This window comes from Mus pahari, chromosome 9 (genome assembly GCF_900095145.1).
Source record: "Mus pahari chromosome 9, PAHARI_EIJ_v1.1, whole genome shotgun sequence".
NCBI lineage: Eukaryota > Metazoa > Chordata > Mammalia > Rodentia > Muridae > Mus > Mus pahari.
The window spans coordinates 19,117,614-19,132,596 of NC_034598.1; the positions used below are offsets into that span (position 1 = coordinate 19,117,614).

Genomic DNA, 14,983 nt, shown 5'->3' on the forward strand with positions numbered 1-14,983 from the left:
AGAGAGAGAGAGAGAGAAAGAACAAATAACAAAAGTGTTCTGGAACAAAAACAATGCCTATATAAACTATATCAAAAATATATTAAACAGAACTAATAATGGTGGTTATGCTAAAAGAGGAGGTCTTTTATGCTGTGTGAAATGATTATCTTTTGTTACTGTCCACATATTGGTTGCTTTCTATTGTTGCAATTAGAGATATTGAATGTTTCTTCTATATATTGAAAGTGCCATTTAAAAATTATTCCAAGCCAAACTGGGTGGTTTATACCTGGAATCCCACCAACAGAGAGGCTGACAGAGGAGGAGGAGGAGGAGGAGGAGGAGGAATCTGAAATGAGCCAGGCCTATATACTGAGGCCATACTGTAGTCTGATATTTTCTCAAACATAGAAATATCTCCAAAGTTTCTAGACTAACTTTTGAATATTAAGCTAGATTTTAAATATAAGTCAAAGTCATTTAAAGTCTGATTATCAACATATAAACTAACATTTAGTTATAAACAGTTTACAAAGCCAAGAGATATACTGATCTGTTGTTTATTTATATTCAGTTTATGGTTTCTGAGGGAAAAAGAGTTCTTAATATTTTGTGATTGACTAATTAAATTCATTACATTTAATGTTTTCAAGTGTTTCCATACTAAAAATTCATTGAAATTTATAATATATGTATTTAGCATATAATCACATAAAGTATCTAAACATACCAAGAAAAAAACCTCTTCATACTAAGAAAAATTCAATAAACAAATAATTTGGAGTTTTTTATTGTTTTTAAGACATATGAAGGCAGAGATATCTCTTACTCTATTTTATATGTAGTATAGTGCCTTGGGCCAGGATGTTGATCACAAAAATATATTATAAACCAATATTTGTGATATTTGTGAAATTTGCATGATTATTTTAAAATCAACTTTTTTTCCAAAAACAATTTTTTAATTAGATATTTTCTTCATTTACATTTCAAATGCTATCCTGAAAGTCCTCTATACCCTCCCCTGCCCTGCTCTCCAACCCACCCCCCTAGCATTTCCCTATACTAGGGCATATAATCTTTGCAAGATCAAGGGCCTCTCCTCCCATTGATGGCCGACTAGGCCATCTTCTGCTACATATGCAGCTAGAGACTTGAGCTCTGGGGGTACTGGTTAGTTCATATTGTTGTTCCTCTATAGGTAAAATCAACTTTTAAATATAATTATATTTTCAAGCTGTTTAGTGTAATCAGAACATCTGATCTTATTTATCAAAACACTAGAGTACAAGATTTACTCCCCAAGCCATAAATGTAAGAAGTTGAGGAAGAAGAAAGATAAGAATGGCAATTGACAATAATATTAAGAGGCGCCCAGTGACACACAGCCACAGCACAAAGCAGCATGTTAGCATGACACCTGCAAGACAACGGTTCAGACTGCACTCCTCCACCAGACCTCACTGGAGAGACCAAACAGGGATAAGAGGAAGCAAATCACAGGAAACTGATAGAACAAAATAAAGAAACGCAAACCGTCTTTGGGCATTTAAAATTGCTTCAAAATTGTGTAGACTTGGATGCTGAAGTCACAGTTGAATGACTTTCAGCATATCCTTAGAAATGCTGAGTTCCCTGTGCTAGCCCCTGCACTCACTCTATGTAGATGACATTCTTACTGATTTTGTTAAAGAAAATACTGCTGCTTCTTTTAGTCAACATTCACTAGAAACCTTAACCTTAGCAAGGTTATGAACATTTTTTAATAGAAGCATTGAATTACTAGATTTTTTTCTTTTGCATCTTCTTTGTTTGGAACTATTGGATATCTGCTATACTATTTGCCATCAACAAGCAAGTTCTTAAAAGATAAATTGTAGGAAGAGTAGGCATGAAAGTCCAGGCTCTTTAACTATCTGTTTCCTTTCTCCTTAGGAGTCCCAAGAACCTGAGACTTTAAATGTATTCCAGCTCTAATCTCTTCTCATTTTGACATATGTGCAATGTCAAAATAAAACTGTCAATACATTGAGTTCAGTTATCTTAATTGGCTTAAATACTGTGGGTGATTCATGCATCAGGCAGCAATCCCTCTGCAAAAATAGAAATGTCCCCAAGCTGAGTAGAGGTGGGGTTTCTAGGCAGAAAGGGGCTGAAGGAAATGACAAAGGTTCAGAAAAGCACAGTGATCCTTTTGGTAAATCCACAGGACTGGAAATGAGGAAGGCTTCCTTTCATTTGATTTCTATCCCAGTTTGTAAGTTTTTCAGTTGACCATGAGGTTTCCAGTGGAGTGACTCTGTTGGCACTGGCACTGTCCTCGCCTGCAGTTCTACGAACCATGAGTGACACTATTTCTTTCCTCATATGATACCTAAGTCTGAACTTTCTCATTCTCCTGGTGCAGTTAACCTCCACATATTAATTACTTCACTGACATATTATACTAATGGGCATGTTCCTCGAAAATACATAGTGGGCATAGTGTTTCTACCACTTAGGAATCATTTAATAAATTTTACAAATTGGGTACTGGAAACCTAGCTATCAGTGCAGTGCTAGTGAAAGCATGGTTATTGGAAGAGAATCTACAACCACCAACTTACTAAACCAGGATTATCCCAAACAACAATCTATAAACATCTGTCTTTATACCCAAAGATAAGTATATTCTTCACCTCTCAGCAATGAATGTCACTGTAACCAATGGAGACCACTACAGAAAGCTACCACCAATCAAAATGCAGACATGGCACCTAGTCCCAATAGATACATCTACAAAACATTCCCATGTCCAAGGGTTAATGAATATTCCAGAAGAAAGGGCAGAAAGACTAGAAAGCCAGAGAAGATCACAGAGTTTGCCATGACTGTGTCTCTAGCCAGGCAGTGGTGGTGCACACCTTTAATCACTGCACTAGGGAGGCAGAGGCTGGCAGATCTCAAGAGTTCAAGGAGAGCCTGGTCTACAGAGCAAGTTCCAGAACAGCCAGGGCTACACAGAGAAACCCTGTCTTGAAAACAACAAACTGGACAGGGAGAAGCCCACCAGGCCTCAACCCTAAGTAAAGAATGGCAGGCAACTGAGGAAAGCTGGGGGTGGGAGAGGTGGCCCTCCCCAGGGAAGAGCACTCCAAAAAGCAGTGCAGTGTCAAACTGCCAGGCCTGGAAACACACCCAAGTAACATCACCTGATCCCAGTAGGGTTTATTGAGGAATATATATTTTTATATATACATATATGTGTGCATGCAGAAACAATTGTAAACACAGAGGCCACAATTTGAAGAACAGGAAAGAGTAAATGGGAGGGTTTGAGGAAAAAAATACTATAAGTAAAATAAGACTAAAAAATTAACAAAGTGTATTTACAAATTGGTGCACAACTACACAAATCCTCTTCATAAACTGTCTATCCCATCTTAATGTCAATACACTCTTTCTATAATGCTTAAGAAAATAGATAATCTGCCTAGAATTGATGGATGGTTGAGAAAAATTAAATGTCTGGGCCTTTAAGTATCTAGCACACTGACTAGCAGTGAGCAGGCAGCTCTCACCAAACCGTAAGGCTACTCTAACGAGCTGCTTGCACTGAGGAACTCCTATCCTGTCTTCTCTACTATCAGAAAGACTTCCTGTTCACCCAGGCTCAGATCATACTTAAAAATATTGCTTAAGTGTTTTCTCAGTCTTTTCTTCTTTACTCTTCTCAGTCTTCAATATTTAGCCAGTAATTCCCAAACGTTTAATAAAAAAGAATCCTCAGGAGTTAGATAATGCATCCCCCCCCCCCAGGTATCTAACCTACAAAAAAAGCCTACAACTTTGAGATACTTGTTAAATATTTAAATTGCTTAAATTTAATCACCACTTGTTACCCTAATTTCTTGTCAAAAATGTTTCTAGAAAAACTGATTTTCCTTTCCCTCTACTATTGTACTATTGTTTTATACATATAAACAAACACACACCGTACTCAATGGTAAGAACTATATAAATGATAATGTACTTTACAAGAAGATAAGTTTTAAAAAAAAAATCCTTTTAGGAAGCACACAGACATGTCTCAAAAGTATGCACAGTAGCCAGCAAGATAATTCAGAGAGTAGGGATGCTTGCCACCAAGGCTGATGAGCCGAGTTCAATTCTCAGAAGCCATATGATCTCCACATATACAAGAGTGTGCTATTTGTGTGTATAAACATACACAATAACTAAATATTTGTAAAATAGACCTAAGGGTGAACACAAAGAAATAAACTCAGTAAAACCAAAGTAAGCATTTCTCTGAGTAAGGAGTTAGTGAAACACAGGGATCCAATGCTACATGAAGGTTACTGTTAACATTAGTGCTTTGGGATTTTGTGGGAAAGGGCCTATCAACTCATCTGTAACCTTTTACAGCAGTTTGTTTCAGTAGGCCAGAGTGGCCTCCAACTCAAAATCCTTTTCCTTCAGTCTTCTAAGTGCTGGACTTACAGACAGGTAGATACCATGCTTTTGTTCAAGTAAAGTGTATATTGAAATAAAACCTAAATTTAAACACTGTATAAAATAAAACTATACGTATATGAGAGAGAGCCAATGTTAAGAGTAATGCACCAAGAAATATTGCAAATCCCCTGAAGAAAGAAAATAAAATTCTTAATTTAAAAATAAAATATAAGTCAGGATTTATTTTTAATATGGTCTTTCTTGCCTTTTAGAATGATAATAGCATATAAGTTTTGATTATTCTACTATCCTATGTGTCTTAATCATTTATATTCTTTTCCCGTAAATGAGCATTAAAAGATGGTTTCCCTAATATTTCTACAAGGCAACTCAAAATCATTTGATAATCTTTACCAATGTGTTTAATTCTTCATTCAATAAGAATTTAAAAATCACTGCAGGTCAGTTATATGCCAGATAGTTGTACTATGAAGAATAATAAACAACAGCTGCATATGCTTGGGATCCCAGAACTAGGGAGGCTGGGAAGAGAACTGTTTGAGGCTAGCCTGGAAACAAAAGGTCCTTATTCCCTAAAACGAGTAAAGAAAAAAGAATAAGTGGCAAATAGAATGAGTTCATGCACTGGCTCTCAAAGAGCTTGCAGTTCATCCAGCAGATAAACTAACAGACAACAACGGGGATAAATGTAAAATAGTTTAGTAAAGGGCAGGGAAAGCTTCCCGGACAGATAATCAAGGAAGCACTCTGTCTGATGGGACATTCCTACAAAAAGTACCCTGGCTTAAAATAGAATAGTAACCTGTCCACAGGGTCACAGAGAGCTGCACAGAAAAGAGCACAAGACACAGAGGAATGTGATAACAGGCAGGACAAAGCAGATAAGGTCAAAAAGACCAAGCTAAAATGTTTAATGTCAACCTGCTGAAAAACCAAAGGGGATGTCTCAGCCACAGAAGCCCCCATCATAAGAATTATATAGTTTTGTGACACGCAGATCCTTTTGATAAAGTGCTGAATCATAATGGTTTGTTCTCAGAAAGTTTTTACATGCATAAAACAAAATACACAGAATTCTAAATAATTCTACAGATAGTCCACACTTCAGTAGTACAACATAGTATATAGTTAATGTAGGATGGATTCCTTTTGATAGGGTTTGGGGCACACTGCCCCAAAACACAGCATGTTGGCATGTGAGAAAAGGCATTAGCAGGAAAGCCATTTTTACCTTCCACTTGCTTCAACCCTGAAGCAAAACAAGCAACCTAGGAAAGTCACCCTGATACTTTGCCACCATTAACCCACTCAAACAGCCCTCGCTGGTGGTGTTCTCCCTATGCCCAAAGCAAAGAGACCAATATTATACTCTCACGGATGCCTAGCAGTATTGTACTTATCACTACTTTAAAATGACCATAAATAGATCTGCTTAAGAAATCACAAAGTGTGCCTGGCACGGCAGTGCACACCTGCAGGATCAAGAGACCCAGGGAAGAATGTAAACAGATTCACCCTGCTAAGTTCCCTCATGGATTATTACAAGATCACAGTCCTGTTATTCAATCTTACTTCTGCACTACTACCTTCTATTTCTACTGAACCTAACATTAAAAACAAAACAAAACCAAAAAACCCCACAAGCTTATCTGCTTCTTTGGGCCGTTTATGTAAAACTTAAATGGGTATGGTTTTTCTTGCTAACCTGTCTTTTGTCTTAGGAGTCTCAATCATGAACCTAGCAATGAGAAGGAAAAGAAGCCTGTATTCTTACACTTCCAAAGAACAGTTCTGAAAGAGGAAAAAGAGTGACTTTCCTGGGAAGAAACCTGAAAAGGCCCACACTTCTGCTAGATGATCAAGGTTAACAACTGGGATCATTATGTCAGCTTAAAAGACCCTTGATAGAGAACACAATGAAGCACTTTCAACTCTCGCCTTCATACCAGAAACACAGAAACCAGCTTAACCATGAGAGAAACATCAAACAAGCACGACTTAGGAGATGCTACAAAATATCTTATTATTCTTCAAAACGACCAGGATCATTTAAACTGGAAGTCTGGGGAGGTTGTTAGAACCAAGAATGCAAAAAAGAGGCATGATTACTAAATGCTGCTTTTTAAAAAGAGAAAGACATTAGAGAAAATATGAGAAATCCAAATCAAGCAATGACATTACTGAAAATACCTTTTAGCATCTGGACAACCGTTGAGATAGACAGACCATACTAACAGAGAACGCTAACATGAGAAGCTGGATGGAGAGTATACAGAAACACTGCACTATCTCTGCCATAACTCTATAAAGTGAAAACTATTCATTTAAAAGGTAAAATGTGTGGGATTGGAAAAAAGTCAAGTTATAATCAAATTACTGCTCTTTAAAATTAATGCTGTGACATAGTAATATATATATGTACTAACTGACACAGTAATATATACTATATATATTCCTTGTCAGTGCATTACATTTTAAAATTAGATTTTTGAAACTCATTCTCTTCCTGCTGCTACCTGTAAAGATCTAGGAAACAGGTATGCACACCTCGACTGATACATTAAGGAATATTAGCAGGTCTCATTATGGCAATTTCAAAGTAGTGATAAATGCAGTATTTCAAAAAGCCTTAAGTCGCCATGATAGGTTTTCTTTGGTATCTTTGGGGGTTAGTTCCAGATCCTAATTTGAATATCAAAATCTGCAAATGTTCAAGTCCCTTATAAAAATAGCACATTACTTGCACAAAACATATACACATCCTTCTATATACTGTAAATCACTTCTACATGACATATATTGAATATAATAGAAATTGTATGTAAGTAGATATCAAATTATTATTTATGGAATAATAAAAGGGTCTGTATACATTCAGAATGCAACTTGTCTTCTCTTTGCTGCTGGATGGATCCATGGATGGAGAATCCACAGATTCTGACACCAAACCTTATAAAATTATCTGCCAAATTATTATTAACAAGAGCCAAATGTACTGCTAGCATTTTAGTGGCTTATAGTCTACAGTAAAAAATGAATAAACAGAGCTATCCTCGCTTCAGCTCCTCCCACTGTTGGGAGTGTCTCTCACTTTCCCTTAATAAATCTGCCTGCTCTGCAAAAAATAAAATTGAATAAACAAGCATTTCACTGAGAGCTTAGTGAAAATAACAAGTAACTTGTTTCCACAGCATGTTCAAGGGCCTGAGCTCTGGCTAGCCACAGTCATGTCACCAGTTCACTTTCTGAAGGCAAAGGACACCGAGCACTCATGTGAAATGGATAACTTGTCGTAGTCTGGGACCATCTACATGTCGTAGTCTGGATACACTTCTTGCTGCTAACCCTCAGCTATAATACCATCCCACATATCTCTCTGTGTCGTATGCCCAGTGTGGATCCCAGTGACAAGCGACTCCTAATGGAGACTGACAAGTACTTGGACAAGTTTTCCAAGACTCGAGTGGAGCAGGTTTTAGCAACACTCAATAACTGACCAATGTTTCTACTAAACAATCTGTGTTTACAGAATCTTGGTTAAAAACAAACCTAGTTCCTAAAACTCCACAGGAGTCATCATTAGCACAACTAACTCCCGAAAAGGGCAAAACTAAAGGGTATTAATTCTCATACACATCCACAGAATGTGACTTAGATTCCAGTTTCCAACTGTCAGAACCCTACAGTCCCTTCCTAGGGCGTGTGTTTGTGCCATATGTATTTTTAAAATCATCTCTCAAACATGTAAAATAAGTAAGATATGTTGGTCTGCAGCAATTCCTTACCTTCTCCAACCAAGAATTATCAATTCTATTTTTCCTAAGCTTTATTCTCAAATAAATACATTTTAAAGCAGACTTTGGAAAAATAGTTACAGCCCTGAATAATTACCTTCAGAACTCGTGTTCTGTTGTATGAGAGCAAAATCCAACTGTTGGCTTTGCCCTCCAATATGTCACTCGTCCCAGGAGTTATAATGTGAACTCGGCTCCATCCCATACTTCCTCTGTCCTTCCCACCTGCCACCTTTGATAAGCTACTATAAGCCACTGCACTTTCTAAGGTTTCATATTACTCGCAGTTATTTGCAACTGATAATGTGACCTTTTTTTTTAATTATATAAAGACAGAAAGAAAACTGTTTTGAGGCACAGAGGAAAATACCAAACAATGACGCTTTTGGCTCTACACACAGTGACAGGGAATTCTCGCAATAACATAGTCTGCACTTTACTTTTACGTGGTAAATATGTCCCTAAATAATATTTATAGACTTTCTTTGATAAAATATTTCTCAGTTGGCTTTAGCTAACATTTTAAGCAACGGGAGATTTATTCTAGAGAAGGATTTCATCTTGCTTTGCAGGAAAGCAAGATCATATCCATTTAAGGACACATAAGATAAGCGGCTGCAGTCACACATTTTTCTTACCCACAGGAAAATGAGGGAGGCTGAGTTTACTATACAAACTTTAAGAATTACACATAGGTTCTCTAAAACTAAACAGTGAATCAGAAAAATCAGGATACGCACATGTGCTGATTTACATACATGTAATATAAAAACAGTGAATCCTGGTAGGAGACAGCAGGACATGCTCAGCTCTGCAGCACGGCTCAGTTCTACTCAGTCAGTCCAGACCTACTGTGGTGGCATTCGACTTTCTAAAAGTTTTCTCACATTTCAGACAAAAAAAAAAAAAAAAAAATGCTACATTAGGTCAAAACCTTTCAGAAATACTCAACGCCTATTTCATCTCTTGGAAACCTGGTCAACACAACCACATTGCCTTATCCCTGACAGGAACCTGCAGCTCTTTTCTAGAAAAGCTACTCTTGACCCTAGGTCAGATTACTAAAACTCTATTCCGTTTCTGTGCTAATACAATGTAGCCATAAAAAATCTTAAGTCCTTAAATTTATAAAATGCATCTTTCTGGGGATAATACATACCTATTGAAATACAGACTCATTCCTAAGAGCATGGGTGAAAACCTTACCTGAAGAAAATGTAAGTTAAATGTATTTGCTCCTCTAACTATAAATTTCTTTTTCTTTTTCGAACCACAAAGTATTGGCCTAGTTTTCTCATATGCATTCTCTTACCTAGACAGCAATACATAGATGTGAAGCACAAGCATACATAAGACAGGGAAAGGCATCAAATATCACCTGAGAATGTTTGCTGTTCTGACAAGCAAGGCTCTGCGAGGGCAGCTCCATTAACCCTGCCTCTGTTGAGCCTACATTATCCCTCCCAAGCTACCTGCATTCCTTCACAACGATTTTAGCTCTTCCACTCCAACAGCAGTGTGTTATTATCTCCAAGTCTGAAGATGTGTAACTCTTTAAGGAAAGCTACCTACTATAAAGCAGTATCTTTGAACTTACTTTACTCTCAGTTATCTGTTATACACATTTTTAAATTAAAAACTAAAGGTGAAGCACAAAGTGTTAATGACATTTCCAAACCTAAGGTAAAATAAGTCCTAAGGTCTGGTTGTGATGAGAACATGGCTAACCAATCACATGTTAGAATTCCTATGTGATGTCATAAGACCTCCCTAGAATCCTTTTTCTCCTCCACCTACTGCAACTGTTCCCATAAACCTGGGAACAGAAAACTGCCCGACTAAGCTCCCGTAAGAGTTCATACAACTTAATGCTCTGCATTGTGACGATCACAGAAGCTAAGGTAAGACATGATATCACTGACTTTGGACATTCTTACTTTCTGATAGTCAATCTTACTAAACTCTTAAAAGAATTCTAACTCCCAAATTCCAATTCAAAGCTACATAATAAAAGAACCTGCTATGTATGACAAAATGCTTAATTTTTAAATAAATTCTTACCCATTTACTGACAGTGAAAATTAGACAACTTTAAAAGATTCTATTCATCTTTAAATTTTGGTTACTAGTTTTTGTTTTGTTTTGGTTTGGTTTTTGGTTTTTCACATATGAACTCCCAATTTAACCCCCCCCCATTATATTAGTATATATGGTGGTAGAGGTATATTAATTTTCATACAAAAGCAATGGTTTCATGTACTATGTGTTGCTTGTTGAAACACAGTGCAGGACAAGGCCACATATTTACAGCTGGGGCACAGCTTATTTTCTGCTTATTTATAACTGAAGGGCATGCACACTGTGAGTACACTTATTTGATGATATTACTGTGGTTCTTAAGGTGATACAATAAAAGACTTTTAAGAACAGATAATAGGAACTCCTTTTCAAATGCTCTTGAAAACTGTTACTCTCCAAAATTCTAGTCAACCTTTAAACACTTCTAGAACTTCTATTTTAATGAAAATGGCTTGTTTTAGTTTGGAGCTATAAAGAACAAGTTGGATATTTTTAAAACAAACACATGTCTTTTTTAAATGACAGAAAAATAATTCAACATTTTTAAAAGAAAAAAGGACATTTTGGCATACAAACATTTTTTTTTTCATGGCTCCTTTAAAGTGACATTATTTTAATAGTGTCATTTAAATCCATTTTCAGAGTAATACAGCGATTCTCCAATGAAAAATCATAATATTTAGCATTTCAATTGAGACAATTGGTTAAATATAGATGTCTAATTATTTTTTTCTTTTTTTATTATTTTCTTTATTTACATTTCAAATGCTATCCTGAAAGTTCCCTATACCACCCCACCCCACCCCCCGCGCTCCCCTACCCACCCACTCCCACTTCTTGGCCCTGGCCTTCCCCTGTGCTGGGTCATATAAAGCATACAAACATTTCTAAAGAAATTTGGTAAGTGTATATTCCTCTACCAACAGAGTACATTTATCAAGTTTTTATTCTCCAGTGTTCTTAAGTTTCCTGCTGTGAATTTAGAAGTAAAACAAAATATTCAGGAATGGATATGCAACAAAAACTTTATTATTGCTATTTGTTACAAATCTCAATCTACTAAATAAAATATTTTCTCAGTCTTAAATCTAATAGATCACAGAAATTAAACAGATTTTTATTTTACTATTTATATTCCTATCATATTTAAATGTTAAATAAACACTTTACAATTCTCAATTCCTGTAATTCTAACACAGCTGTCTCCTACGCAGCACTCTTGTCATGTAAAAACATTTCTAGTATGTTCTCCGACTCCAAGGAACCCTAACTGGTCTCTCAATAATTTTGTAACCGTAAAAATATATTTTCTTTGATATTATACAAATGACACTTGGTGCCAAGTTTATTTGGCATATTTCCGCAATTTTTGACCTTTTTATTTATCTGTCTACTGTGTGTGTTGGGGGGGACTGGAGAAGAGAGAGAGAGAGCGAGAGCGAGAGCGAGAGCCAGCCATTGCATGTCTGTGAAGGTCAGAAGAGCTTGTAGGAGTCAGTTCTTCCCACCCACCCTGTAGGTCTCAGGAGTCAAGCTTGGGCATCAGGCTTGGCAGCAAGCGCCTTACCCACTGAGCTCTCTCCCTGGTCCCTACAGGTTTACCTTAGTGCCTATCTATCCAATAGCATTCCCAAACTTGAACGGTGCGTGCAAAGGTTTTTCAGTGGAGTAGGGGGTAGGTAATGAGTTTCTTTCCACCAGAATTTCCTTATAGAAAAAAATATAAATTCCTTATAGAAAAAAATATAAATAAAAATATAAATATAAATTTGAAGATGCTATAAAAAGCATCTTCAAAAAAACAAAAAAAAAACAAAAACAAAAAAAACAAAAAAGCATATTTAGCCGGGCGTGGTGGCATACGCCTTTAATCCCAGCACTGGGGAGGCAGAGACAGGCAGATTTCTGAGTTCGAGGCCAGCCTGGTCTACAGAGTGAGTTCCAGGACAGCCAGGACTATACAGAGAAACCCTGTCTCGAAAAACAAAAAAACAAAACAAAAACAAAAACAAAAACAAAAACAAAAAAAAGCATCTTTAGCAGGTTAAGCAGATGCTGCCTGTAGTTAAAATTTTCAATATAAAGCACAGTGCCAGATATATTTGGACCATTTGTTTCTACATAGCTTTATGGTGATGTTGAAGTATTTTGTTTATAAAGGTACATGCTTTAAAAGTAAGCACAAAAAAGGGATAAAAATCAATGAAGAAATGTAAAGGATCCACAAATTACAAAATATAATGCTGTTAGCACGGGAAAAGAACGAGATGGTTTGCTTTAGCAAAAGGAGTCGCCTCAGTGTCATTTCCTAGAGCAAATCAAAATTATCTTTACAATATTTTAGTAGACATAAAGGAAAATTATTACATTTAGGTCATTATTAACAAATATTGTTTCTTAATCTCACTAATTTATCAAGACATAATATTTGCATTGGCTATGTAATTCAAAGTATATATTAAAACATCAAGTGAGAATGATTAAAGTATAGATCACTGGTATAAATTACATGGCATAACCACACTTTTTTTTCTGAAGAACAATTTCCTAAGTGCACTTACACACAAACACTCCCCCTTAACTCTTTGTATGCTTGGAACTGCATCTCTACATCATAATTTGGAAAACAGATTTTAAAACAAGTGAGCTCTGTGAAGTTCACAGGGCTACATGGGGATAGGAGACCTTGTGGGAGAGGCCATTTACACATGTGATCCCGCTCAGTGATGAGCATGGTTAAGCTACATCATCATCCTGGCAAGGTGCAGCAAAGCAAGTGCAAAATGCCGTGAATGGTCATCTTCTGGAAAAATGAGGATGCAAACTACTGCTAACTTAGCCGCATCCCTCTGTTTCACTGTAATCCATCAAGTGTTGGATCTGTACCATTCTGTATGATATTCTAAACATGATCTTCAAAGTCAGGCATAAAGGGTTACTGATGTCCTTAGTTTTCAAGCAGTAAGTTCTGGTCAGCAAAGTTCAAAATAACCACACAGACATGAACATACCACAGTCGATCAAATTAAAATATACAATCATTTATTGCTCCATTGATAAAAAAAATATACCTCCAATGCATTTAAGCTTGTTATCTAAAAGTCCGACTGATTTCCCATCACTCTGAACAAAGGCTTCAGCACTCTATCCAGCCCTACACTCCATCGGTTTCATTTCTTTCGTGCTCACTCCACCATTTACAAACTACCCAAGGTTTACTGTTTACTGTTTTCAAGGTTCCTGAATAAAAGAATCTTGCATTGTTATTTACACGATGAATATAATTTTCATCTAATATAGGAATTCACACATTGATCAGACCAACAAAAGCGAAAATTTAGAGTTGGGAATGAAAAATATCTTTCTAAACTACAGCAGCATGGCTGATAAGCAGCAGTCTCTTTGGACATTCCAAGAGTGTGTAGTACTTCAGTTTCTTTACCCATCACAATTCTGAAGCATACATTACCGAATAAACACATAAAAATAAAGCCTTCTTGGGTATTCTAATACCCATGGAGGGAGTTACAGAGACAAAGTTTGGAGCTGAGACAGAAGGAAGGACCATCCAGAGACTGCCCCACCCCAGGGGTCCATCCCATAATCAGCCACCAAACACAGACACTATTGCATATGCCAGCAAGATTTTGCTGACAGGACCCTGATATAGCTGTCTCTTGTGAGGCTATGCCAGTGCCTGGCAAACACAGAAGTGGATGCTCACAGTCATCTATTGGATGAACACAGGGTCCCCAATGGAGGAGCTAGAGAAAGTACCCAAGGAGCTAAAGGGGTCTGCAACCCTGTAGGTGGAACAACAATATGAACTAACCAGTACCCCCTGAGCCCGTGTCTCTAGCTGCATATGTAGCAGAAGATGGCCTAGTCGGCCACCAGTGGGAGGAGAGCTTGGTTTTTCGAAGATTATATGCCCCAGGCAGGGGGAGGGTCTAGGGGACTTTCGGGATAGCATTTGAAATGTAAATGAAGAAAATATCTAATAAAAAAAATCTTTTTAAAGAAATGAGGGGAAAAAAAGAAAAGCCTTCATGTGTATGTGCTACCCCATCAGCGGCATTCACAGTCAACTGAGGACCTCTAGTGCTATAGAGCATGTACTACATTTTCAGGGCTTTCGATGAGTTAGGTGCATCGCTCCTCTATATGAACAGGGGTTTATTTGCTAAGTGTCACTCAATTTTCCTTAGAACTTCCCAAATACTGTCTCCTTACAGCCTAAAATACATACTCTGAAGCTTCAGTATAAGGCTAAAAATCACTTTCATGGAAACACAGGAGCCTTGTAATCCCAGGCTAAAGCAGGACTGTGGAGTTCAAGACTAACCAGTATGACACACAGTAAGTTTGAGACCAGCCTAGACTACACAGTCCAAAATCAGGGCTGTGTAAATTCAAATAAATATGTGTTTAATTTCACATGTAAAAGAAATATACATCAATAAAAATAAACCTACAGACAAAAATGTCAGTTGCCATGAGCTAATTTCAGAGGGAAATTTTTTTATTTGATATTTTCTTTATTTACATTTCAAATGCTATCCCAAAAGCTCCCTATACTCCACCCCCGCCCCTGCTCCCCTACCCACCCACTCCCACTTCTTGGCCCTGGCCTTCCCCTGTGCTGGGTCATATAAAGTTTGCAAGACCAA

General features: G+C 37.0%; 2 protein-coding genes across 4 annotated transcripts in view; one reads left to right on the forward strand and one right to left on the reverse strand.

Moving 5' to 3' along the window:
* Nucleotides 1-14,983, reverse strand: part of Cep85l (centrosomal protein 85 like) — a 108,259-nt gene that overhangs the window by 54,389 nt on the left and 38,887 nt on the right. The window lies entirely within an intron of this gene.
* Nucleotides 10,030-14,983, forward strand: part of Pln (phospholamban) — an 8,768-nt gene continuing 3,814 nt past the window's right edge. The window contains exon 1 of one of the 2 annotated variants that reach the window (XM_021204888.2): nucleotides 10,030-10,135. Coding sequence is in view for 1 of the 2 variants with exons in the window: in XM_029542187.1 (XP_029398047.1) it covers nucleotides 10,103-10,135 (33 nt within the window). In the remaining variant the exon portion in view is untranslated. The remainder of the gene's footprint in view (nucleotides 10,136-14,983) is intronic. The other variant, XM_029542187.1, reaches the window with a different exon arrangement.